The sequence below is a fragment of the Buteo buteo genome, chromosome 3 (assembly GCF_964188355.1).
Source record: "Buteo buteo chromosome 3, bButBut1.hap1.1, whole genome shotgun sequence".
NCBI lineage: Eukaryota > Metazoa > Chordata > Aves > Accipitriformes > Accipitridae > Buteo > Buteo buteo.
In genome coordinates this window covers 63,967,001-63,992,505 of record NC_134173.1, presented here as the reverse complement: position 1 = coordinate 63,992,505, position 25,505 = coordinate 63,967,001, and the positions used below count along the sequence as shown (strand labels likewise).

Genomic DNA, 25,505 nt, shown 5'->3' with positions numbered 1-25,505 from the left:
CACGAGAAGTGTAACAAAAAGAGCTTCCACTGGTATTTTAATATAAAAAGACTGTGCAAGGAAAACATGGGATCACTGCTGAATGGAGGAGGTGATGTAGTGACAGCAGGCACAGATAAAGCTGAGGTATTCAATGGTTTCTTTGTCGCCTTTACAACAAGCCATCCCATTCCTCTGTACTTAGGGCAAGGGTTCATAGAGAAATATCAGCAGTAGCTGAGGGTTGAACTGGGGGTTATGTGAGAGAGTTTGACTGGAAAGTCCCATGGGACCAGAGAGACCACATCCAAGGTGCTGAGAGAACTGGTTGATGTCTCTGCAAGGCCACTCTGTCACCTTTGAAAGGTTATGGAGATCATGGAAGGTTCCTAATGACTGGAAATAGGTGAATGTTGCAGCCTTCAAAAAGGCCAAAAAGACTATCTACGGAGCTATAAGCTGATCAGCATCACTTTGTTCCCCATGAAACTTAATAGTGCGAGTCCTCTTGGAGCACATTTCTGGGCATATGAAGGAGAAGCTGACTGGGAATGATCAGCATGTATCTACCATGGGTAAATCATTCCTGACCAGCCTGATTGTGTTCTATGATAAAATGACTGCATTTGTGGATGAAGGGAGAACAGTGGATGTCACTTATCTCAACTTTAGCAAGGCTTTTGACACTGTCTCCAACAACATTCTTGCATCTGAGTGCAGGTGTTGTGGTCTGGATGGGTGGACAATCAGATGGGTAAAAACTGGTTGGACGATTGGGCTCAGAGGAGAAAGGCTAATGGGTTGTACTCTGCCCAGAGGACAAATAGAGTGTGATGGGTGTCTATATACTTGGACTGTGCAGTTTAACATCTTTAGCAATTACTTGGAGGAGATGATGAAGCCCATTTTCATCAGGTTTGCAGATGACACCAAATTGGAGGGAACAGTGAGTACGCCAGCAGGCAGGGCTTCCATACAGAGGGACCTAGGCAGGCTGGAGGAATGGGCCAACAGGAACCTAATGAAATTCAGCAAGGACAAATGCAAAGTTTCCTTCACCTGGGAATGCCGAGTCCTTGCACTGATACAGGCTGGGGCTGACTGGCTTTACTGAGAAGTCCCTGGGGAGTCCTGGCAGACAGCACGCTGCCTGTGCATCAGGAGTGTGCCCTGGCAGCAAAGAAGGTTAACAGCATCCAGACTGTGCTAGAGGGAGCACAGCCAGGAGCTTGAGGGAAGGGATTATCCTCCTGCTCAGCACCTGTTAGACCACATCTAGACACCGGGTCCTTTTGAGACCCCCAGTACAAGAAAGACAGCAAAAAAATGGAGCCAAGTTCAGCTGAGGGCCCCCAAGATTATTGGAGTTGGAGCCATGTGAGGAGGAGGTAAGGGAACCCGATTTGTTCAGCCTGGAGAAGAGGTGGCTTCAGGTGGACCTCATGGCAGCCTGCCAGGACCTATGAGAGGGTCTTCAAGAAGACGAAGTGAGGGTCTTCACAGTGGCGATAGGTGGGTGGACAAGAAACAGCAGGCATAAATTGAAACAAGAAAGGTTCAGACTGCAAATAACGAAAAGAGAAACTGGGAAAAACATAATATTGGGATTGGGTAAAACAGCTTAGGTGCCAAGCTCTAACAGACCATAAATCCTGAATAGTCAGACACCATTTCCTGCGCTCCTGGCTCCATCCACTTCATGTAGAAACCTAAGGTACTTTACCCACCACAGTGAATTTCCATTGGCTAGCAGCGAAACCTGTGATATAGCCCAAATTCTTAATTATAACAAGAATATTTTTTTTTGCAAAACACAGCTATAATATTTGAGTTAGCGCAGGCTCAAGCTTGTGTCCGCATGGCATGGCGCAGAGCTGTATGGATCTACCTGCCAGGTTTCCTGTGTGGGATAGCCTTTTTTATTTGGTTTGGCCTATGTGTTAGGCTTCTTGGCACAATTTATTGACTGGGATCTAGTGCTGGAGTGGGTTGGACAAGCACCTGATCACACTTATGCCTGGCTAGCTTGAACATCTGTGCTGTGCTCCTCTACTGTCCCTCTTCTGTAGTTAGCAAAGGAACGGCCACCCCAGGTCTACTTGTTTCAACTGGCATAGCCTCGCCCAAAGTTGCATGAATACGCGGTGGGTAAAAGGGTTGGTTTTGTTTATTTTTTCTATTTAAGAAAGGATGAAGCTGTTGTGGTAGGAGAGGAGGAGGATGGAGGAACTGGGCAGTTCCAGCCTTTCCATTTCAGAAATCCAACACAAGTTCCTCACTTGCTTCCCTCAGCCGTGCAGGCAGAGACCGTGACAGTGATTCCTTCCCGTATGTTGTGGTTTAACCCCAGCCAGCAACTAAGCACCACGCAGCTGCTTGCTCACTCCTTCCCGCTCCCCACCCCAGTGGGATGGGGAGGAGAATCAGAAAAAAAAAGTAAAACTCATGGGTTGAGATAAGAACAGTTTAATAATTGAAATAAAATAATAATAATTGTAATGAAAGGGAAGATAACAAAAGAAGAGAGAAATAAAACCCAAGGAAAACAAGTGATGCATAATGCAATTGCTTACCACCCACTGACCGATGACCAGCCAGTCCCCCAGCAGCGATTGGCCCCTCCTGGCCAACTCCCCCCAGTTTATATACTGAGGATGACATCCTATGGTATGGAATATCCCTTTGGCTGCTTCGGGTCAGCTGTCCTGGCTGTGTCTCCTCCCAGCTTCTTGTGCACCTGCTCGCTGGCAAAGCATGGAAACTGAAAAATCCTTAACTTAGGATAAGCGCTACTTAGCAACAACTAAAACATCGTTATCAACATTCTTCTCATACTAAATCCAAAATACAGCACTGTACCAGCTAGTAGGAAGAAAATTATCTCTGTCGCAGCTGAAACTGGGACACCATACATGGAGCATGCTCCAGGGTTACTTGTAACTCACAGTCTCCTAAAAAAGACCAGAGTTTCAATTTAGACATGTGTTCCATGATTTTGTGTGTGGAGTGCGTGGTCCAATCTCAGGCAGAGCTTGATCCTGCAGCAAAGTATTGCTCCTCTTCACCTTCTCCCAGCTCCGAGTTTCCTCCTAAAGAACAGGAAAATGGCCTGTTCATGATGGTTGTAGCATTAAGGACACCTCTGGAATTTGTCAGTCAGTGGTCTCAGTATGGCCAGAGGGTTCCAGAACTTGGACCCCCAGTCTGGCAAGCATGTTTTGGTGACTTTTTGGGTCAGAAGTAAAGATGAGGTGTGGCGAGGGTGTCAGTGTGATTGTGCCTACCCCCAGGGATGTTACTATGCCACTTCTGCAGGACTAGTAAGGCCTGACCTGCTGTGAGTGAGGCTAGCAGCCCTGGGCTTGAACTTCTAAAAGGCATTACCTTTCCTCAAGGAACTTTGCCTTGAATTAGTCATTAATTCTTTATCATTACCCATTAATGATTCTAAAACCAAACTTAATGAGTTTATTACTATAGAGCCTAAAAAGTGTAATTCTGTTTAATTTGGGGGAATATCGATTCCCAGGAAGGGAACAATTCAGGATGAGTTATATTGTGCTAAGTGAACCTGTTTGGCCAAATACTCTCATAGCATAGTAGGGGAGCAATGAAAAGAAATGTGGTCCCACCCCTTCATTCACAGGTCTGAGTAGTTCCCTGAAGGGAGTGTAGCAACACAGCTAATTTACTGCTGGTAGCAACAGGTGGTTTTCTGGAGGAACAAGTGGCAGTAAAACTGGATTATAAGAGTGGTTCTGAGTCACAGTCTCCTGGGTTGCTTGTGCGTTGGTCATTGCTCAGAGATGAGCTTGGAGTCTAACAACGAGCTAAATGGTTTAGAGGATTTTCCTGTTGAGGGTGAGGTTGCAGAAGTATGACGGTTGTCTAGTTGCCTCTGCAGTGCTGTACACAGCAGTAGAAGGGAGACTTGGAGCGGACCCTCTGCATTACTAGCTGATGGCGTGTCCAGCTCTTCATATACCCAGAGGAAGACTATGTGCAGCCGGTGCTCAGTGACTTGCAGGTACATTGCTGCACTGTGCCTAGTGTCGAGCGTTCTCCTTAGCCTCCAGATATCATTCCTTCATTTTTAGTGTCAAGTGGGAAAGGCAATCTATAGACCTTCATTGCAGGGGCCCTGGGGTTTCTCTTGACATCTCCTGCTGTGAGGAAAGATGAACCATGACTAAGAACAGGCTCACTTCTGAAGGCAAAATAGTTGCCGTGTCTGAAGAAAATAGCTCCTTCAGTATTATCAAAGATATGAAAATGTGATCCATTGTGGGCATACTAACATGGAGATCTGAGTAGCCTGGTGCTGACAACAAAGTCTTCACACTTACTGCTCATAACTTGTGGAGAGCCCTGCTGAAGGGCATGACTAAGTTGCTCAACCACACCTGAATCTGGGTTCTTGGGGAATAAAATCTGTTCTGTAGCTGCTTCCTGTGTTGCAAAGGTGTGGGTGATTTTAGCATTAGGCGTCAAACATCACTGGCTACTTAGTTAGGGAGTTAACATGTTCCTCGAATCACTTGTTGAACCAGCAATGCACATTGGTATAGCTGATACTACATGTGCCTGTTTACAGCCTACACCAATGGTTTTGCTTCCTTTGTACTGTAGTCTTTGTGCTAGACTTTTCTATGTTTTTCACAGATTTTGGGGGACATCAGAGACCAGAACTGCTCCATCTATTCTCAGGTTGCCTACAAGCTGTGCAGGCTTGCATGTGGAAGTGTTGTTGCTAAGTTAATTCCTCATACCTCAGACCAGCCTGATGGATAATAGAGTTGGAAGCAGAGATAAACAAGTCCTCCCCTGCATATCAGGCAATATAATTGCAAAGCCAAATTAAAGGGAGTATAACAACTTCTAATCTAAGTTTAAGTTGGCCCTGCTTTCCCTGGAAGATTCAACCGGATGATCCCTTCCAACTTAAATTACTCTACGATTCTAACAAAACAACGATTTTTTCAAGAGAAACTGCAAATCTGTTCTCCCAGCTCTGAAGTCACAGGGGAATTACTGGGACTTCCTGTGCAGATCAGAGGTGCGTAAAGATCACACTCTTTCCATCTGTGGACTTTGTGAAGCACATCAGTAATTCATATACTAGTGAGTTTACTATTTCTGGCATTAGTGAAATCATATTCACCTCTGTGTGCTCTAAATTTGCCCCTAAATTACATATAGAAATGCCCACCCTAAATTGCACGTAAAAATGAAATAAAAATTCACAACTGGCTGGATGCCCCCTGCAGACCTGTGCTGACTTTATGGTCGCTGTCATCTTAACAGTAGTTACTCTTGCTTAACCCAGTGAGGTGAAGGCTGGATTGAGCCCTATCCCTGATTGTCTACTCTCTCTACAGTGGATGAATGAGGAGACATTATTGTATGTACAGCAGGTGCCAGGCACCTTCTACAGCACTTTTATTTCCTCTTCTTGAGGAATTCACAGACAAAGTAGATGGTGACTTGGCACTCGGAGTCGTTCCACTCTCCTGTGCTGAGCATTTCCACACAGTCCTCGCGGCCAGCTGGGTCGTGAGGCTCCCCTTCCTTCCAGTTACTGTAGTTCTGCAGTGGGCTGCTGTCTGCGTACACAAACTGTCCTTCTTTTTCCATGTCGTTCAGCCCAATGAAGGCTCGGAAGAGGCCGCTGTTGGAGATGTAGTCAGCAATCAGGGCGTTGGTTGCCTCATCTTTAGGCATGGCGAGTGTTCCTCCTCTGTCCCTGCAGTGGATCAAGGCTTCTCTGTAATTCTTCTCTTCTTTCACGATGTAATAAAATTTCTCGTCTGTCTCCCTGATGCCTGCTATAACTTTAAAAGGGAAAAATAAATTGTTTAATGGCATGTCAACAGATACTGAAGGTGCTTCTGTTCCAATATGACAATGAGATGATTTTTACATTAGAATTAATAAAAGGGAGAGAGGAAAAGTATTCCCGCCACTGAATTTGTGATGAACAATGAGGACATGATCAGAGACTGATGCTACTAATGGGACTGACAGGCACCTTGCACATGTTAGGACAAGAACTATTCAGTCCTGATTGGCATGTGTCTCCTGTGACATTTAAGTTTTACTTCACAGATACCTAGTACTAATCAAATTAAGGCATGCTAAATGGTCAAATAGCAATGTCTAACTCTGGGTCACCCCTGTTGCTTTGCATGTTTTTGAATACAGATTGTGAAAGAGTGCCTTGGGATAGAAGCACAGGGGTAAAGATAGCTTTTCAGGCCCTTTCCATGTAGAGGAAAATCAACGTGACTGCTAAAATAAGACATTTTAAAGACAGCCTGATATTCAGAGCTGCTGTAGCCACTAAGTGGCATTGACTAGGAATAAAACTGTGGCTGCTGAGCAGCTTTAAAAGGCAAACTACTCAAACAGTGTATATCTTAGTGAATTAAGCAGTGCCAAGGAGCATGCCTGGGCAGGTGGAAGTTGATTGTCCCAGTTGATGGATTTCTGGAATGGTCCTGAGCAGAGCTTTGGCCTGGGGCAACTAACACTCTCCCAAACAATTCAGGAGTTACACCAGGCACAGTTTAGGAGTTAGTGGAGGGACACTCCTAATAATATGGCATTCAGTTTTATAGGATTTATAATATAGATGAGTGCTGTTCTGTGCTGCTTGACCATAGTGCCAGGGAACAGTCTTAAACACATTTAATTTGCTGATACAGACCTAGTCCCAGAAGCAGTGGTGGAGCCTTCTCAAAATCTCTGCTATGCCAGGAAATGTGATTCCTTCCTTTCAGTGGGGGCAGTTTGCTCTGTCCACCTGACAGCGCTGCCTGCAGACATGGTTTCTTATAACCCATGTCTTTGAGTGTTGGTCCCTTGTTACAGGAAAGTGATGCTTGCACTGAGGGGAGCACTAGGAGTACCATGTCTGCAGCCTTCCTGTGCAGTGGAAAGACCAAGAGGTTCCTATTGGTTTTCCTGCCTCTCTGGAGCAGATTGAAAGAACCTTTTTCCTTTCATTGCCTGAGTGGCCACTGAGCCTGAGCAGATTGATAGTGCAGAGGTGGTTAGCAGGCCATGCCTTGTGCTTTTCATGATTCTTTCTGTTGTGCTGTTGATAATTTTTGTATTGTTTTTGCTTTTAATCATCAGCTGCTTATATCTTTACAGGCGTAAGACTGTTTCTTTTCCATGTTTTCAGAATGCCTCGCACCCACTCTCTGGGTCATCTATGGATGCTGCCATAGAGCAGCAACGATAGAAGAATAGCAATGATAAATGTTATAGGAGCCAAATAAATCACATCAAATACATAAGGATCCTTACCATTTTTTACAAACTTGATGGACGTGTTAAGACGAGCAACATTGATATTCAGCTGTCCAACAACTCTGCGGTATCTTCCACAGTCACAGACTGTGCCTGATGCAATACAAAGGATAGAGGATTTATCTGTTTAGAAGCATTTGTGCTTGTGCATGGAGGGTTGTCTGTAGCCCACTTCCAAACCTTCTGAAGACTTGGCTGCTACTTGTGGAGAGCCAGTCTCACACTGCCCCACTGGCCATACCTCTGTTGATCAAAACACTTAGTTCTTTGGCTCTGTACACTCCCTTACTAACTGGCCTAAGAATCCCTACTTTTAAAAATGTGGATAGAAGAATTTGCCATCTTCTTTCCACCCATATCAGTGTGGCATTTGCACATCCTCTGCCCCTCTCATTATGGATTCCATCTAGCTGCAGAGACGTGGCTTGTCATGGTGATCACTACAGGATTACATCTGAATGCCAAAGGTCTACCTTTGTATCTGTAAACAGCACAGGTTCCCCAGCCTTCTAATAAAAATGAAAGCATCCATGAAATGGGGAACTGCTGCTTTCTCAGTGAAGGAGTTTTGTGAGTTTGCATAGAGGTAGGATTGGCAAAACTTTGGTGGAAGGACTATGTTAGTGAATTGCTGCATGCAGCTGTGGTACAGCAGTAATAGTCGATACCAACTCAGATAATAACTTTCAAGCACTGAAGTCTCAGTTATATTTTGTTGGTAAACTGAAATTTGGCTTGATATAGGTTTTATTTGTTCCTCTGTTATTCTCAGGAAGAAAATAAGTTGCTAATGGTCTCCCATTAAGAACCAAACTGGCATTGCATATGGAATCTCTTAAAAATGAACACAACTGTACATTCAAGGTGGGAAAACATTCAAGGTTATTAGGAGTGAGAATAACTTTCTGGGTCATCAGATCCAAATTCTCCTCCTGTAAGCAAATGCATTGCATTCATCTGACAACAGATTATCCTCTATCTAAAATCACTTATTTTTTCATCCCCATGCTCTTATTAGGAAACTCTTAAAGGACTTCATTCCTTTGGTATTCAGAAACTTTCTTCTAGTTTCCAGCATAAATGTACTGCTGCCCTCTCTATGTGTTAGTTTTTATGATATCAAACATTGCCCATTAATTTAGGTAACTCTTCTCCATATTTTGTGTATGTTGGTATTTTCATAGGCATCAGTCATGTCCCTACCCAAGCCTTCATTTTGCTAAACAAAACTTTTTCAGTCTCCTCCTGTTCATTTCATCTATTCTCAAGTTTTCCCATGGGCCTCAAAATTTTATGAAACTCCAGACAAACTAACCCTGAAATCAAAGACCCAGCAGACTTGACCATTCTGCAGAGAAGGATGCATAGCATACCTGCTTTTCCCTTTTTTCCAGAAACCCCCAATAAGCCTTTGGCTCCTTTGTCACCTGAATAAAGAGGAAAATACATTCTCAGATCTCAGACAGTGCACATGTCAGGGGACTGTATTTGAAAAACCTGTTTAATAATATATTAGCGGTGTGCTTCTGATAGGAGGCCCTGATGGACTGTACTGACAGATGTGCCAAGTCAAACAAACCATGATTAATTCTGGTGTATGGAACCCTTTAATAGCTAACTCACTGATAACACAGGCATCTTGTGTGCTGCTGGTTCCTGGTACCACTTACTTTAAATATAAACTGCAAAATGATCCTGAGAGGCTGAAAGCACTCAAGAAATCTGCGAGAGGTGAGACCTGGGTTCTCTCATTGCCTTGCAGGACAGAGCCCTTCCCTGGGTTCAGTAGCTGCATGATGGGATGAGGCACCAGATGAGGCTGATGTGCACGAAGCCACTGTGCAACAGATTACTTGTGCGGGCAGCAGTTAGTGCCTGCACAAAATGAGGTCAGTAAGGAGCAGTGTTTCCTTTCAGATACAGGTCATGGAAATGTGATTTATTTTCATCCACTGCTTTCCTCTTCTTCTGTAAATCATAAAAATCATAGAAATACTTCTCCAAATGCTGTGCTACTATATAAGTGAAGGTGACTAGCTTTTTAAAAAATCTCAGCTGTAATTAGGATCAGGAACAGCTAGACTTCACTTGAAATTCATGTCAGCTCTTCTTTTATGAATTAAAACCTTCAGAGGTCAAAAAATATTAATGCTTGCTCTGCCTTGTTGATGGCTGTGTTTTGATGAGCTTTTTCCTTTATATGGTTGTGTTTTTTTAAAGAAATGAGGAGTTGGCTGTCATTTTAATTAGCATTGCTTGATACTGCACACACAAGCTGAAATTTCAGGGTTGCTTCATTAAGAACTTGAATGTTTAATGCTAGATTTAAACAGTGACTTAGTGACCTTTGCTTCTGCAAATAAAGAAAGAAAATGAGAAAAACATGAAAGGGACAATAAATTGTACATTTAGGTTGAGAGAAAGCTTGATTTAAAGGCTCAGAGCAGTGGTTTACTTACAGATAAAGATAAGCAATTTGTGGCATTCTTAAATTCTCTTCTTTGGTGATTGAAGACATATTGGGAGATAACTATCTGTGTTTTCAGTTGTCTAGGTACTTCTGAAAATTAGTCCCTCAGGCCAAATTCTTTTGTTCTTCTCTGATACTAAGGCTGGCTAGAGGCCATCAAAGGTTTATTACAAACATTGGGTTGAGGAGCTCCCTGGAGAGATTGTTCCACCCAGCCCCCACATGCCTGGGTTGATGTGCTGGTTAGAGACCACAGAGTTCCCCTGGGGATGGTGGAGTCCTTGCTCACCTTTCAAGGCAGGTCTCCTTGTGGCAGAAGTACTATTCCTGCTTAAGTAGCTCTTCAGGAATACTGGAGAGGAATGCCTGGGCCTCTTCTCAGATGACTAGAGCATAATTTCATGAAATTATTGTCTAGGTAGACTTGGAGTCTACCTTGATTTGCAAGTAGTTGTTGTCCCTGGTTACATGAGTGCTTTCTTAAAACTCCTAAAATCCTTTCCTTACTGAGCTGTCCTGTGCACTGCTTGCTCATGTGTCCCACAGCAGTGCAGGTGGCAAGGTGAGGCATCCTGAGCAGCAGCAGAATATTGACTTAGGCCTTCAGCATCCAAAGCAGAGGCAAAAATTTGGCTTTCTCTTTTAGAGCATTCAGGTGATTGACTTCACGAGGGCCCGATTTCTCCCTTCCTCTTTTACCAGCAAAGAGGACTGATTTCTTTACTCATAAAGCAAATTATTTTAGCCAAGTAAGTCAGATATATTGCACATGGGAAATAAAACGAGAATATCTCAGTTAGCTCTCGTCACCAATCTTTATGCATAACTTTATTTGGAGGGCATTGGTCACAGTCATTATTTGATATTACTCCATACCTGGAACTCTCACAAAACACATATTTACCTTGAGGGGAAAAACAAGAAAATTCCTGGACCAGAGCTTACCCTTTCCACCAATTGGGCCGATTTTCCCAAGCATTCCCTGGTCACCAACATCCCCCACAGGTCCTTTGTTTCCTAGGAGAAGAAATAAAGAGGAAAAGAGTATGGATGGTTTCTGTCATTTCTTTCCCAAGGCACTTTCCCAAGGCAGGTCTCTACTGCTGCTATTCTTCCTGGGCATGGCCAGTCTGCATGTGTGGCAAAGTCAAAATGAGTGGAGCCCTAAGGATGGTTGGAGGAGGACAGCACATATCTCTGCTACTGTAGGATACAATGGTAGGATGTTGCAAGGCACCTTAGTAGAACTGCCTGTTCAAATTCCCAGAAACATCATGTTGTCTTACAGAAAATACAGACGAAAACTGCTAGTGAGTATTCAAATATTGATTTTACTTCACAGCCAAGCCAGGCTGATGGCAGGTTTTATCTGGGTTTTTTTTTCTCCACCCCAGACAAAAGCCTTTCCTTCTTCCTTGAGGTAGTGTGCTCATTGCTTTGTGGGGAATCTTTCTCAAAGCAGGAGTGCAAATAGGAAGCTACTAGTTTTTCTGTATGTGCTTTTCCAGTCCTCAGAGCACCGAAATAATGAATGCCTTTTTAACTGATTAATAGTTTAAGTTCTAAAATAGCTGGCTAGTGATGACAGCCCAATTTAGAGAATCTCAGTTTGCACACCAAATTTAACATCACTAAGATGCTTCATAAATGCCTTGTTACCTGATTCCATTGTGTCTTACCCGATCTTCTTTTTAACTTAAGAAGCAATGTCATATGAATGCATTTAAAAACGGAAAAGTTTTTTTTGTTGTAACAATAATAACAGGGTGATTTTAAAGTCTTAAACCACTGTCAAGGAAGAAAGACTATGGCTATGCATTATCATTAAACTCTAATGATAAATTAAGCTTTTGATTTAGAGTATGCAAACGAGGCTGACACCATCACATCTGGTGCCTCTGAATGCTCTGCCCAGCTCACACTGTGGATATGGGATATGTTTAATAGAGCCGAGTCCTGAGACATCTGTGACTCCTTGTTCTCAGCTCAGATGCTGTTTGATCAGAGGAACTTTGTTTCTCAGTGTATGCCTCCATTTGCTTTTCTGCAAAATAGGGACAACTGAGACCAAATTTTGTTGGGCATCCTGATGTATTGCTAGGAAATAACTCTCAAAATTCAGTTTTAACTAAATGATCATTTCAGCAAGCAAACAGTAGTCTTTCTGATTATACATATGATCTGGGTAATGATTATATATATGATCTGGGTCTTCTGGATCACACTCATGACAGCCACTTGGGAGAGCAGCAGTAAATGTACAGGTTTATTACATGACTCTTTGAATTCATTGCCATATATAATTGTCCTGTGTATAAGTAGGAATTGCACCAAGGTCTCCGAGTATTGTTAGATTCACTGATTAATGTTTGACAGGGTTGTGAAATCCACTGGTGCAACAGGAATGAAAAGCATTAAACATCACTGATCGTAGGCACCAGTACGGTTGTATATAATGATATTCACATATCAGTAATAGCCAACAAAGTGTCATAAATACCTTTTGGTCCTTTTGGTCCAACCTTTCCTTGTTTGCCCACTTCTCCTCTATCTCCTTTTTCACCTTCATCCCCTTCCAAAACACAGAAAAAAAGCATCATGGTACACTTCTTTCAGTGCAGTAAGTGCAACTATTCATCCTCAGAAAGTAAAGTTCACAGGTTTTTTTTCCTACTAATTCACATTGAAGACACAGTAGCCATGGGATAATTTCCAGAGAAGACCTGATGAATCTGACCACCATTAGGAAAAGCTAAAAACTTTCCCTTTTGGAGAGGCTATTCCAGCATGAGCATTATACAACACCAATTTCTAGTCCTACCCTCTAAGCCCTATTAGCTATAAAGCAGATAAATAAGCCAGTCTTTCTCTGTTGGGAAACTTGTACATGCATGGAAGAACTGCCAGGGAAGGAATAGGAATTTATTAATTGTTCCTAGTGACTCTGTAATGACCCTGTGTTCAAGGTATGCAGATGCTTTTGGAATGAGAGGAATGTAAATATGTTGAAATAGATCTTAACATAGACCTTAGCACTTAGTATGGCAGAAGTCTTGCCTTCAGTTTTTGACAGGTGACATTTATATGTTGATATAACAAACATGTTTTGCAAGTACTCCAATGCTTGTTTTGAAAATGTCATACACAGAGTATCTGTAAGAAGTAAAATCATTGCATTTATTACAGTAGTGCAGAGATTTCTCCAAATGAGATCAAGACTCTATTACACAGGCTCCTGTTTAGTACTATATAAGTGCTCTTACTGTTGTAAGAGACAGTCTCTCACTGAGCAGCTTACAGTCTAAAGAAGACGGCAATTAGTAGGAAAGAAATGTTATCTCCTTCCTTAGGCAGCATACAATTTTGCTTCACATTATGCAGGAAATTGGAGGCACATCTGGAGCTGATTTTCTTATCTTCTACTTCTTAGTTTTGAGCCAAATCCCAAGAACATCTTTCCTCCTTTTTTTTTTTTTTTTTTTTAAGACAAATGTTGAGGTGGGACAACCCCTGCACCCCTTTGCAACAAACGACGAGCACTGAATACAGGCAGCCTTCCAAAGCCTCTCCCCCTGTCCCCTACCTTTGTCCGCAATAAGCCTTGCCATGCGGTGGGAAGCAGTGCTACAGCCTTTTGGCCAAGCCAGGATCTCATGTGTGAGTGGCAGCCAGTTGTGTCTGTGCCTGCAGCCCAGAAGGGGAGAAGAGGCAGCAGTTCAGCATACGGAGTACCCCAGGGAGGGAAGTCTGTCTGGATGTCAGCAAAAGAGAAGTGAGGACAGAATAGCATTACGTGACAAGACCAACAACCTGTCTCTCCAAGGATGTTGCCTCCAGCCCTGGCAGAAGGTGCTCATGGAACTGGGTGTGCTGAGGGTGACTGACCCAGGCAGCCACTTCCAGGCTCCCACGAGCAGTGGTTTAAAGGGCTTGCCTGAGCCAAGCACTGCATCCAGACCACTCGTGAACAGCCAGTAGTGATTCTTCCCTGCACAGATTAGTCCTGTGCCTTTTAAACTCATTTATATTTTTGGCCCCTATAATATCCTGTGGCAAAAAGGTCAATGATATAATTATGTGATGAAGAAGAAAGTAGCTTTCCATGGTTGCTTTCAGACTGATCGTTTCATTGGATCTCATTCTTATTTTCTGAAAAATACTGCCCACTCATTCCTGATTTACCTTCTCCTACTTCCGTAGCCATAGGTAGCATATCGTGGGCTGTTCCGTGGGGTGAAGACTGATGAGAAGTGGTGCATGTTGATTGCAGCATATAAAATGTAGTATTAGCTGTTTGGCTCCTTTCCATGTCAGTTACATGGACTGGACTGAATCTCTCCCTGTATGCCGAAAAAACCTTCAGTGTTGGGACTCTCTTGTGGAGGTCAGACTCGTCCCGGTGGTCAGGATGGGGGTATCCCACTGGGGAGGATGTTCCCGTTGGGGGGATGGTCAGTGGTCCAAGCTGAGGAAGATAAAGGGCTGAACTTCTGTCGGTGTTAGAGGGAGGAAGCATTTGCTAGAGGGATGGACAAGGAGGAAACATGTCGTGGTGTGTTTGCTGGCTCACTCAGGTGCTTTGTTTTTAACCCTACCTGCTATAGGACAAAGTAGGAAGGGAAAAGGCCGTAAGCAGCCAGCAATAGAAATTTTAAATATCTCTATTTTCACTAGTTCTTAAAAAATGCTCGAAAAGTCAGTATATGTTTCCAAAAGCCAAGCTCCTTAAATATCCAGTTGAAGCTGTGGGTCTGAGCCTGGAGCTGATGGAAGGATGCCTGCTTGTACTGGGTTCCTGTTTAGAGATCATCAAACAGCAGAGCTAGAGAATGTACAATTTAATTTTGCTGTTGGCCTCAGTGCTAACAACATTTACAACTGAGAAATCAAGAAATTATCCTTTCCAAACCCACCTATGAAACCCTTGCAAAAACTGTAAAAATCATTTCCCAGTAGTTCAGAAATTCAGAAAAGATTCCCAGAGGCTGACAAAGGGCTTGTGAAATGAAATTCCAGGAGAAGGTTAAGAGCTGATCTGATCACGGTCTGCAAACCTGTACAGGGGGAGAAATGTGTGATAATAGAAAGGAAGCAGGGTGTGATTCAAAGGCTGGAAAAGCTGGATGAGTCCTGACTAGAAATGCAACATGGGGATTAACAAATGGACTGTGCTTTCCAGAAGGGAAGGGAGAAGTAGGAGACTCTTCATGTCCAACCTTTCCCCATACAATGAATTCCTTTGTCTAAGATACGCTGTAACTCTGGGTCTGGTGTAGAAACTGCTGAGAGTTTCTTTGGCCTGTGTCACACAGGAAAGCAAACCAGATTCCTGCTGACCTTCCAAACCAGGAGAACCACCCGTCACCCTGGCAGTCCTGATTGCTTCTCTCAGGCCAACTAGTTACATTCCCCTTGGCTTGCAGAATGCTCTGTTGGGTTAAAGGCTCTAGAGAGACTGATGTTTTCTGCAGAAGGAAGACCTCTGTGTGAGAAAGATGCTGCGCTTTTTTTTTTTTTTCCTAAGAAACATTGCTTAGACAGTTAATCTTAGAAATAGAGCCCAGGAAAGAAAAGCAATATACCAGTGGAGAAGCTGTGATTACTTTCTGAAGGTGTTTCCTTCCAATCTCAGTTTCAACATTTTAAGCCGCTAAAAGCTGCAATGATTTTTTCTGAGAGACTTTGGAGCAAGCTTTTCACACACAGGGCTGCTGGAGATGAAGCTAAGTTGCCCTGTATGGGCCATCAGACTGAAAGCTGGAAGATGAAAGGGATAAAAGGTGTGGGAAAGTTTGTTCTGAAGATTTTGAGAGATTAGGGAGCGTCTCAATTTCTGTTGCTAACACCTTATGTAGTCCCAATTTTTGCTCAAGCCCTCTCAAAGCCTAAGGGAGAGGGAAGTAAAAACTATCACCTGTTTCATCTTGGTGTAAAGCAGCCTAACACACTCTGCCTTAGTTTCCTTACCTAGGAAAATGGGAAGAATAATAATTTGCCTATCTTTAAGGGAGGGAAATCCTGCTTTTCTTTTCATATTGCAGCTGAGAATGGGTAGGCCATTACAAAGCAAGGGTAGAAGCAAACAGTATTAATTAGTGGTGCCATCTCATTGTTAATTTAAGACTGAATTACGCCCAGTACTTGATGATATGGTGTTATAATTATAAATGCATTGTGTCCTCCAGCTGTTCTGTGCAGTCATCTCAGATTTTGGCAAGAAACGTGAACTCTTGGGTTATGCTCCCCCCTTGTGGTGTCGGTATGCTTTGCAACCAGGTGGGAGGGATTGTGAGAGGTTGGTTGACTTTGTTTTGGGCAGGGGTTGAGTTGGCATTGTCTCTAATTTATAATAAGCATCTCTCCCTTTCCCCTGGGACTTCATGTGGACAGGCCATACCGCTGTATTAGCCACTTTTGTGTAATCTTCCAGAAAACTGAATCTAAATCCTGGCAGTACTCTGAACTGGGTTTTTGCATTGTGTACTACTGTGCTTTGTGCAACATGAGTTTTCTTACAGAAGAAAACCCCTCTGGTCCCTGACCTCATATGCTTGTAGCCTATACCTAGAGATTAACCTCTCCTTTGTGCTGCTTTACACTTGGGACAGTGTCAAGTTAAGTTTTAACCTAATTAGCGGATTGTCACCTTAAAACTGTGGTTGCAAGGATGTCAGATAATGCACTGCACTAGCATTTGAAGCATGGGTGAAGCACTTGGAGCCAGTAGCTGAAGCAAGACCATTTCTCAACCTTGTTAGTATTCCCTCAAGCTGATTCACTTCTGTGTCACAGATTTAAAATACCAGACTATTAAAATGAACACATGAAACAATAAATTACTAGACTCTTCCAGCTTGGGACTGTGCGAGACAGGAGGAAAGCAGAAGCTATAAGCAGTAAATGACTGTTGCAGCCATTAAAAATTTTTAATTGTAATTGAGAGGGAACCTTAGTCCTTCCTTCTCCTTTAAACAAGCTCAGGAAGATGATGAAGGTCTAATAATCAGCAGGATTTTTAGGCAGTTGAAAGGGGCTCTGCCTGTTTAGGAGTTTCACTAAATAACACAATGTTGAGAGGTTACATTTTGTAAGAATTTAATTAGTAAGAATTTACTGACCTTCAAGTGACTTAGATTTCCCTGACAAATCTTTTGTAGGCAATTTATCCTGTATTTTTTATTTTGCATTCATGAATTGAGGAAGTTTTCAGGTCAAATTGTTCACATATGTTTAGTAACTCTCCAAGTCTTGTGATCGAAGGCTGACCCTGGTTCTTGGAGAATCAGGGTATAATCCCTGGGGATTATGGAGCCCACATTTATCTATAGAGACCGCTCTGCATCAGAGTGAGAGCATGTCTGCAGGCTGCCTAAAGGCTGAAGCTGGGAGGAGACTCCTAGCTGGGTTTATGTGTGTGTTTCTCTGTGAGCACGTAGTCTTTTCACTCGGAGCTCTGCTGAGAGACTCCCCGGGTCCACGCAGGGTTTTACTGAGACACTTTGTCAGGTGTGCTGGCAAGCCATGGCCTCAGGTCAGCTCCAGTTCCTGTCTTCTGACCAAAAATACTACAGAAATGTTAATGCTCTCTCAGCCTCCTCTTTCGCAGGTATACTTTCCTCCACACTCCAGGGCATATCCACCCTTTCAAATGATAGAAACACCACTTATGTTGCGCTGCAGCACAGTTGTCCTCCTACATCAGATACTCTGAATTGAAAAAAGCCTACATCCAGCCAAAAAGTCCTTGAGAAGCCCTAGGGGCGTGACTGATTTGCAGTGAGGAGGGGAAGGATGGTTAATCTTGATTAGTATGCACTTGGATGCTTTGCACTGCTTGCAGTAGATGCATTTAGCATTCCTAGGCATAGCCAATGTCCCACCACAAAGGCTTTGTATGCAATCTATTACAGGGTTTTACCAACTCCCCCCCCCCGATCATGCGTGACACAGTTCTGCTGAGTTTCATGTTTCATGCTCGTAGTCCCACCTGAGGTGGCGTAGGGACCCTCTCCACCTCCAGAGACAGAATATGAAGAGTACAGGTGATTTCTCCTTGTCCTGGGTGTTAAACTAAAGAGATGAGGATATGTGCATCGTCCTAAAGCTTTGAGAAACTGAATGCCTTGCCCTCCTGGAAGAGCTTTGCAGAGAGCCACAGGATTAGCTCTGCAGCCTGGGGACACAGAGTGACGACCCCAAGCAGGGTGAACCTTTGCAGCACTTGAGCACGCACAATCTCTGTTGAGAGGTTTTGTCACCAGAGGGAGTCGCAGACTCCAAGAAATAAGCAAATACAGCCCAGTTTGTCTTTCCAGCGTACGAGCACTTCACAGCTACGTCAATGGAAAGCCTCAAGATTTCCTCTAATTTCACTTTCGGTGTCTTTTAGATCCTTAGCAAATTTCCTGTAGCAGTGGGGATTCTTGCTTTCAAGCTGTATCTGGCTAGTGCGGACAGGATTTCCTGACATCCTCCGCCTGTCTGACACACTGTCCTCTTCCCTGTCCCTCCTCCCTTCAGCCCCCAGCACCGGCCTGCATGCCTCCCTCCCCTCTGCCTGATGTCGAGCACTCGTCTGATCCTGTGTTGAAGTAATTGAACTCACTAAACAGAGGAATATAAATAAGGCAAATAATACATATTTGTCGTGAGTGAGCTGAATCAGCTGAGTGAGAAGTCTGATGAGTAAACAGCCGAGCCAGCACAAGGTGAAGGTAGGAACACATAGAGTGGGGGAAAAAGAAGATGTTGGGCCTCCCTTTTTGGCAGAAAACCTGACAGATGAGTGCAGCTGTAATGTGCAACTGCACCCATAGCCACTCTCCCAGGTGTCCTGCAGGAACATGCAGGGCTCCCACAGATTCCACCATCAGAAATAAAGCATTTTTCTCACAAGTTCTTGGACTTGTATTTTTTTACCCAGCTCCAAATTAGACAACAGGGGCCCTTCCCTGGTCAAATAGAAAGACTCTTCAAATATAAACTGGATTGTCTGCTCGCTTTTCTGCTTTCCACTTATAAACATCCACTAACTTCAGTGGAAATACCCTCTTTCCTATTGCATTGCATGAGCCAGACTCAAGCCTTCAGTAGGCTCAGTGAAGCTCTGCTGACTTGTATTATTTGAAAGTGTTGGCCTTTTTGCATGACTGGGACATATATTATTTCTTTAATAACACAGAAATAATTAAAATTATTCCTGATTCTGTTTTCACTTAGTCTGCCCAATTTAATTTTCCCAGACTATTCCCCTGCCATTCTGACATGATCTCAGAGACCCACAGATTTCGGTGGCTTCAGTGAGGAATCAGACTGACATTGGTAAGAAATACAGACCCAATATCTTTTGAATTTATGTATTTAAGTCCATACATACATGCTTTGTAGCTCAGGCTGATAAATGTCAGAAACTTAATGTATGCTAAAATGAGGAAATCTAAAAGACATGAAAAATAGAATTATGTGTTGAAATTAAAGGGCTCCAGATCAAACGTGAGGCGCTAAGAGGAAAGTTTAGTTATAGGTTTGAACAGCCTATAGGATGTGGTAAGGCCTTTTATATTTTTGGAAGGAAATGTGGATAACAGCATATCTTGTTTCTGAGAGAGTTTGAGATTTTCCAGGAGTGGAATTGCGTAAGCGCGATTAAAGCTGAGAGATGGACAGCTATACTGGAGACCACAGTAAGTGCTATTTTGAGGGGCCAGCCAATGTCATAGAGTTTATAAGCATCATTTGTCAGAAATAATAATAAGGAAACGTTTTACATCTAAATTGCTATGGGAAACTCCCGGTATTCTTCAGATTTCATCTCATTCCAGTTTCTCAACCTGGATCTGATTCAAGACCTTTGAAGTTCCTGTGTCTGGATTTCAAAGGAAATGAGCTGGGACCTGGGACACATAGCAAGACCTGGAGCTGGTCTCTGAAGCACTGAGCTCCCATGAATCCACGTGAAATCAGCTTCCGCAGAGCCAGCCCTGCCCCGGTCTTCTTCTCCCCCAGCCATGCTTTTGATAGGAGTTTAGGAGTCAAAGTTTTGGGGCCTCTGCTTATTTCTGCCCTCATGTTGTTGCTTATTGACTTACTCAGACCAGGTCAGATCCCATCTCATCTATGTCAACAGCCCACTTAAAACTTCCTTTGCAGGTTAGACAAAACTGAGCTTGCAGTCTCCAGGCGAGAGCAGGCTAGAAGAAAGGGCAGAGCTGGGACACCGGTCGAAGGCAGAGTCCAGGGCAGCAGAACCTGGTGTTCCTGCCGCTGCCAGGCCATGGACCAACAACTGGTGCTTTTGCTCTCGCTGCATTAGCTGCTGCCTCCCCACAGTCCTGTCTCGGCAGCAGCAACAGCCAGCCTGCTTCCAGGCTTGGAAGGGTGGAAAGTAAGCAATAGGGCCATGACTAATTTTGCAAGGGCAATCACTTGGCTGCCCTGGGAAATTCGTTGTTTTGTTTATGCTTCATCTGGTTCTCTTTGGACTCAAGAAGTCGATGGAGTACAGAACTTGGCATTTATTGCCCTAGTTACTCAGCTGTGGATCAGCATTACCTAATATAAGTTTTCAGAGGTCCTGTGCCACAGCACTCCAGCTAAGACCAAGTTGTTCCTAAACATCTCAGGTCAAACACCGAAAATCACTAGTTACGAATACTGAAATTCTGTTTTGGTCCAAAGCACATTGTTTTTCTCCTTTTTTCATTTCCTAGGGTATTTCAATAAGGATCCTAGAAAATGCCTCACACATTTCTGTTTTTAACTGCTATATCAGCCAGCTTGCTGTGTACCTCAAAAGCTTTTTCAGGAAGGCAGAACAAGACAGCCATTGCACTAGGGCTATGTTCACTAAAATAGTCCCCTCTTTTTCAGAAGAGACCCGAGTATTGCCTAGAAAAGGAAACTGCAGAGGAGTGCCAACTTTTGTTTTTCTCTTACTCTTTTTTCACCTTTTTCTGGAATGCCTCTTTAGAAAATTTCTTTGCATAATTCATTACAAACAGACTTCAACTTTCGTTTGCTTGCACCGGCGACGGAAAAGCAGCAGATAGATGAAGGGGATAGCAAGGCTCCTGGTTTGCATCACGCAGAACCACCAGAGGTCAGACTTAAACTCCTATTCGTTTCTAATGCTGAGCAGTTTAATTCAGACTGACTTCTATCATTGCAACAGAAAGTGCAAAAGGCTTACAGGACATTTACTGCATTCCTTCTGTTCCTGGGAGACTGCATCCTTCCAGAGTATTTGCTAGTTCTTTGTGTTATACACACAGGCCTCTGGTTTTGCCTCATGCTTTTTGGGAGCTGGTGGGACTGTCACAACCGGTTTGAAGACTTTCCTGATAATCAGCCTGGAATTACCCTTCCTTTTCATCCCATTGCTCATATCATGCTTCTCTTGTGACATCTCAGGTATGAGCATAACAGAGTATATTTTTGAAGGGGAAGAATTTGGCTTGCACCAATTAACTTGGACAAGTTACATTTGGCTTGTACAAGAAGTGGCGAATTTTCACAACTCTAATGACCATTTTTGAATAGATGATTTTCAGGGTGATCGTGTGGAGAGGTTGGGTGCTTGCTCCTGCAGCAACTGTGAATGCCTAGATGATGAAGTGAGTAATGCAACCTCCAACAGTGCAAGAAATAAAGGGCTATAAATTCTGAGCCTCTGCAAGCAACCTCACTTCTCCCTCAGTTTTCTCCTCTCCGTTGTGCTGTGTGATGGGAACAGCATTATTGCTGCTGCATAGCACCAGAGACCATCCCACTTGTAGCCCACAGACTGGATAGAGCCTACAGGACAATTTCTGCCTTGCACTGAGATAGGTGAGGTGGGACAGTGCAGGAAGTCTTACAGCTAGTTGCTTTGGCCCATTAGACACTCCCGTGTTCGTATGGAAGGAGGAGGTTGCCACAATAGGAATCTGGCCTGTGGTGGTACAAAAAGCTGGCCAACGTACTGTGCAAGCTCAGCACCTCTGTCTTGTGGGAGCACCGCTGTGTTCTGCCATAGCCGAAGGTGCTGAACAGATGGAGGTGAGGGGGTGAAAATTGTGCAGGGTGGGTCAAACCCCATTTTTGGGAGAATGGTGGACAAAGAGGCACAACAGATGTAGCACGGAAAGTAAAACTTAAAGCAACAAAAGTCAGAGACTTGTCCATTGTTAGGGTTAAAGTTTGAGCAGCAAAGTGTTGCCTGTGGCTGTGGTGTGGTCGTGGGCTGGGGATCGTGCGCTCTGAGTCTGTAGGCATAAGATGGATAGAGGAAGACTGGCAGCGGGACAGACTTCCTTCTGCCGTATTAGGTCAGCATGCTTCATCCTTGACTACAAGGGATGCCTGAGGAGTTACAGGGTAGTTCACACACCCAGCCTGGTCAGTCTTTAATTGCCCAGCTGACTGACAGTCAAAACAACCAGTGCCATTGAGAGCCACTTGTAACTGTCCTGGATGAGCTCAGCTCTGGTAGGAACTGAAATTGGGCTATAGAATCATATCACATAGACTGCAAAATGTATTTGATGACCTGCAATGGATGTGAGCCAGTAATTTGGAGGTGATTTACTCAATACTCCTTTTACCAGTCATGGATCTTGGGCATGGTAATCTAATTTTAAAGTAGTAGTGAGGACCATGCCAATATACTGTTTGGCTCTCTTGTGTCTTGGTGTCAGCCAGGAGGCAGCAGGACTGGTAATGCCTAAATCATGACTTTCTCAGTATCATGCTTGCAAAGAACCATAATATCTAACCTTTAAATGCTCCCTATACAAGCTAGACCACAGAAACCAGCTGGAGTCCCAGCTACTCTCATGTTGTCACCAGACCACCTCATTAGCCTTGTGACTTGTTAAACACAATTCTGTCAAACTTTGTTCTCCAGCCTGCCATTATTCAGATACTAACTAAACAAACTCCCACTAGCTCCCTTAGGGATCATTACATCTCTCTGCATTTATGCTGTGGCAGCAAAAGTTTAAGCTTGGATTGTAATCATAAAGAAATTAACTTGCTGATTAAAAATGGTCCTTTAAGCAACATGCATTTGAATAATCCATCATAAAAACAAATGAGTCTGTAACAGGGCTTTTGACTTGATAATCTTTTTTTTGCTTAAAATGTAAATCAGTTGCATTTTTTTCTCTCAGTCTGTAGCCTATAGAAAAATACAATGAGTTACTAAAAAGAAAGCAATAGTTTGAACTGCAATAGCCGTGGTGTGGAATATATATTTTAGATGTGTCACTGCAAGATAGATTTGTACATCATGGACCTAATTTTTGGCTGAGATACCCTCCAGGCAATTCCATTGACGTTAGTTGTGTTACACAAAAACTAAGTTAATGCAGAATATTTGGTTTCAGATATTTGCAAAGTGTTTTGAAGATAAAAGACCTGCACATGCCAGAGCTGATCCAGTTCTTGTTGAAATGTGTAGCGAAGGTCCTGTTTAATTCAACAAGAGCTGCTGGATCAGGTCTGATGAATGCAGTAGAGCTGTGTTTACAAGTAAACATTTAGAAATAATGACAGTTCAGTCATTTTAAATATTGTATCTCTTCCTACCTGCAGGTGCAAAGTGAACCATTAACAGTTCACAAGAGGTGCCTACTTTTAGACAAAGTAACTCAATTTGTGGCTGCTAGCAGTACTGGTTGTGTGATGAATACAAGAAGTAAGTGAAGATTTATGTGGCTGGAGAAAGACGCAAAAGGACACCTCTAATTTATATGAGAATATGTGACACTGTTCCTGAAACTGAAGAAAAGCAAATTCAAATCTCCTTGCATCATCACTTTTCCCCATCACAGTTCCACTTTTCTAGACGTTTGTACAGTCCGCAATAATTCACATCTTTCATCCCCAGCCCATGCCACAAGCCCTCCATGTCTCTATTTTTAAAAATCAGCCTTTATCAGTACTGGTCTCAGCATTAGCAACCTGATATTCCTCACCTTTTGGTCCAGGTAAAATTGTGTGTGTCGAGCAGACATCTGTTGTAGGTCGATTGTCAACATCAAAACCAAAAATCTGAACTTGGAAGATAAAAAGCACTACTAGGGTCCCGTATTTCCTTAGCTGTTGTTCTTTCTTGCTGCTCATCCTTGCAGCTTCTCAGGAAATGCCTTTCGTTGTTACAGTCTTAACAAATGCAGCCGACTCAAAAATAAATGCTCCACTAACTGAAGCAGTGCAAAGATTGGGAGCTACATGCAAGAACAGCTAAATAAAGTGAAGAAAGGAGTTTGACGATGCTGTAGTTATTTCTGTCCTGCACATTATCCAGGATATTTATTTAACACTGACAGCTGTTTATTCCAATTTATCTCTTATCTGTGAGATGTTTGGCTGCTTTTGCCATGGAAAATTTCTTCAATAGATGGGAATATCTCTTTTGTCATTTTTTTTTCCTTTCAGCACTGACTCTTCATGCCCAGCTTTTCACTTACTCAAGAGACAAAAGACTTTGGTATTGTATCCAAGTGAGTACTAATTAGTTATAGGATACTTGTGGCTGGTTGTATGCTGGAAGAGTAATGCAGACTGCATATAACATGTAGAGAGACTTTTCCACAAAATCTTTCCTCCAAGGGGACTGTTAGTGACAATGGATGAGCTGTGGGTGGAAGTCACTGGTGCTATTTCACACCTTTTGGGTGCCATGTACCCATAGTCCCCAGAGTAGCAAATGAAAAGTTGATGTTATCAATGGGTATTTGAGCCAGAAACCCACAAATGATGGTTTTGTGCTTACAGATTGCTCCACAATGGTTGCTGCAAGCTCAGATTATGTTGGTAGACACAGTACAGAAGGGCAGACTTCAGGATCGAAACCACAGAGCAGGAGAAGCTTGAATGACTGCAGTACCTCCTCCCGTATCACCTTTCCTCTGTACTGGGAGAGACCGTATATCAGGACAGTGGTGTAGCCTAGGTGCCAGCAGAATGTCATCTTTGGGTTGTCCAGGAGCTGCTGCTGGTTCAAATCCGCATGAGGTAGCTGTCAGGTTTTCAGTTGGGTGCTAGGACTTTGAAACCAGGTGTAGGAGGCCTCTTGGATGGAGGAACAGGTAGCATGCAAGACCTCTATATATCCTTTTGGAAGGAAGTGTGACAGATACCCATCCATGTGCAATCCCTTCCTAGAAAAAACTCTAGCTTTCTCTTAGGGAGAGCACAGTAACCAGGGACAGCGGACAGTTCAAGGTAGCCTAGCAGAAAACAAAGGGAGATGAGTATTTGTAATCTTTCCAGGAAGTTTGTTAACTTCTGGTTTCTCACACAACGAAGGAGACAGCTACTCAAAATGCTGAACTATGCTTTTGAACTGCCTAGTGTGTGAGAGCACATTTGCTTTCCATTTTAGGCAAAAATTATTTCCTATAATAATAGCATTGAGATGCTTTCCTCATTATTTAAAAGAGTATTAGTTCTTTAGCCCGACAACATTTCAGCCTTTTGGTAGACAGAATAAGTAGCAACACTGATGTAAAAGTGAATACCTTTTCTTAAAGGCTGAAGGAAGGCTTTGATTTCAAGCTTTCATCTGGGATGAAATGTTGGCCAAAGTCCCAAGAGGGGTCAAGACACTCCTCTCCCTCTTTCTTTCTAGCCTGGTCACAGACTGTCCCACTTTTCAAAACACTTTTCTTTTTTGTTAAACTGTATACAGTACTTTTCAGAAGTAAATAGTGGTCTCTGTCCTAATAAATGTCATCTAACTAACACCCTCAAATGTGGC

At 43.2% G+C, this 25,505-nt stretch overlaps 1 protein-coding gene and 1 long non-coding RNA gene across 2 annotated transcripts; one reads left to right on the top strand and one right to left on the bottom strand.

Annotated features, from left to right (window-relative positions):
* Positions 1-2,429: 2,429 nt before the first annotated feature.
* On the bottom strand, positions 2,430-24,038 carry COLEC10 (collectin subfamily member 10). The gene is made up of 6 exons (XM_075023853.1): positions 23,719-24,038; positions 12,264-12,335; positions 10,709-10,780; positions 8,667-8,720; positions 7,291-7,386; positions 2,430-5,810 (listed from the first exon to the last, which is right to left on the bottom strand). Exons 1-6 carry the CDS (start codon positions 23,864-23,866, stop codon positions 5,419-5,421), a joined length of 834 nt encoding a protein of 277 aa, XP_074879954.1. The 5' UTR covers positions 23,867-24,038; the 3' UTR covers positions 2,430-5,418.
* On the top strand, positions 18,443-23,618 carry LOC142029268 (uncharacterized). Its single transcript, XR_012649885.1, has 3 exons — positions 18,443-18,477; positions 19,006-19,084; positions 23,336-23,618. It is a non-coding gene; the product is annotated as an uncharacterized LOC142029268 (long non-coding RNA).
* Positions 24,039-25,505: the final 1,467 nt, after the last annotated feature.

What these genes read in the sequence shown, in the direction of transcription:
- COLEC10 (XM_075023853.1), bottom strand. Translation starts at nt 23,866, where the DNA reads ATGAGCAGCAAGAAAGAACAACAGCTAAGGAAATACGGGACCCTAGTA. An exon ending in TGGACCAAAAGGACCAAAAG is followed by an intron (nt 10,781 to 12,263) that starts GTATTTATGACA and finishes TTCTTCTCCTAG; the next exon opens with GAAACAAAGGACCTGTGGGG. An exon ending in CGGCCCAATTGGTGGAAAGG is followed by an intron (nt 8,721 to 10,708) that starts GTAAGCTCTGGT and finishes CTCTTTATTCAG; the next exon opens with GTGACAAAGGAGCCAAAGGC.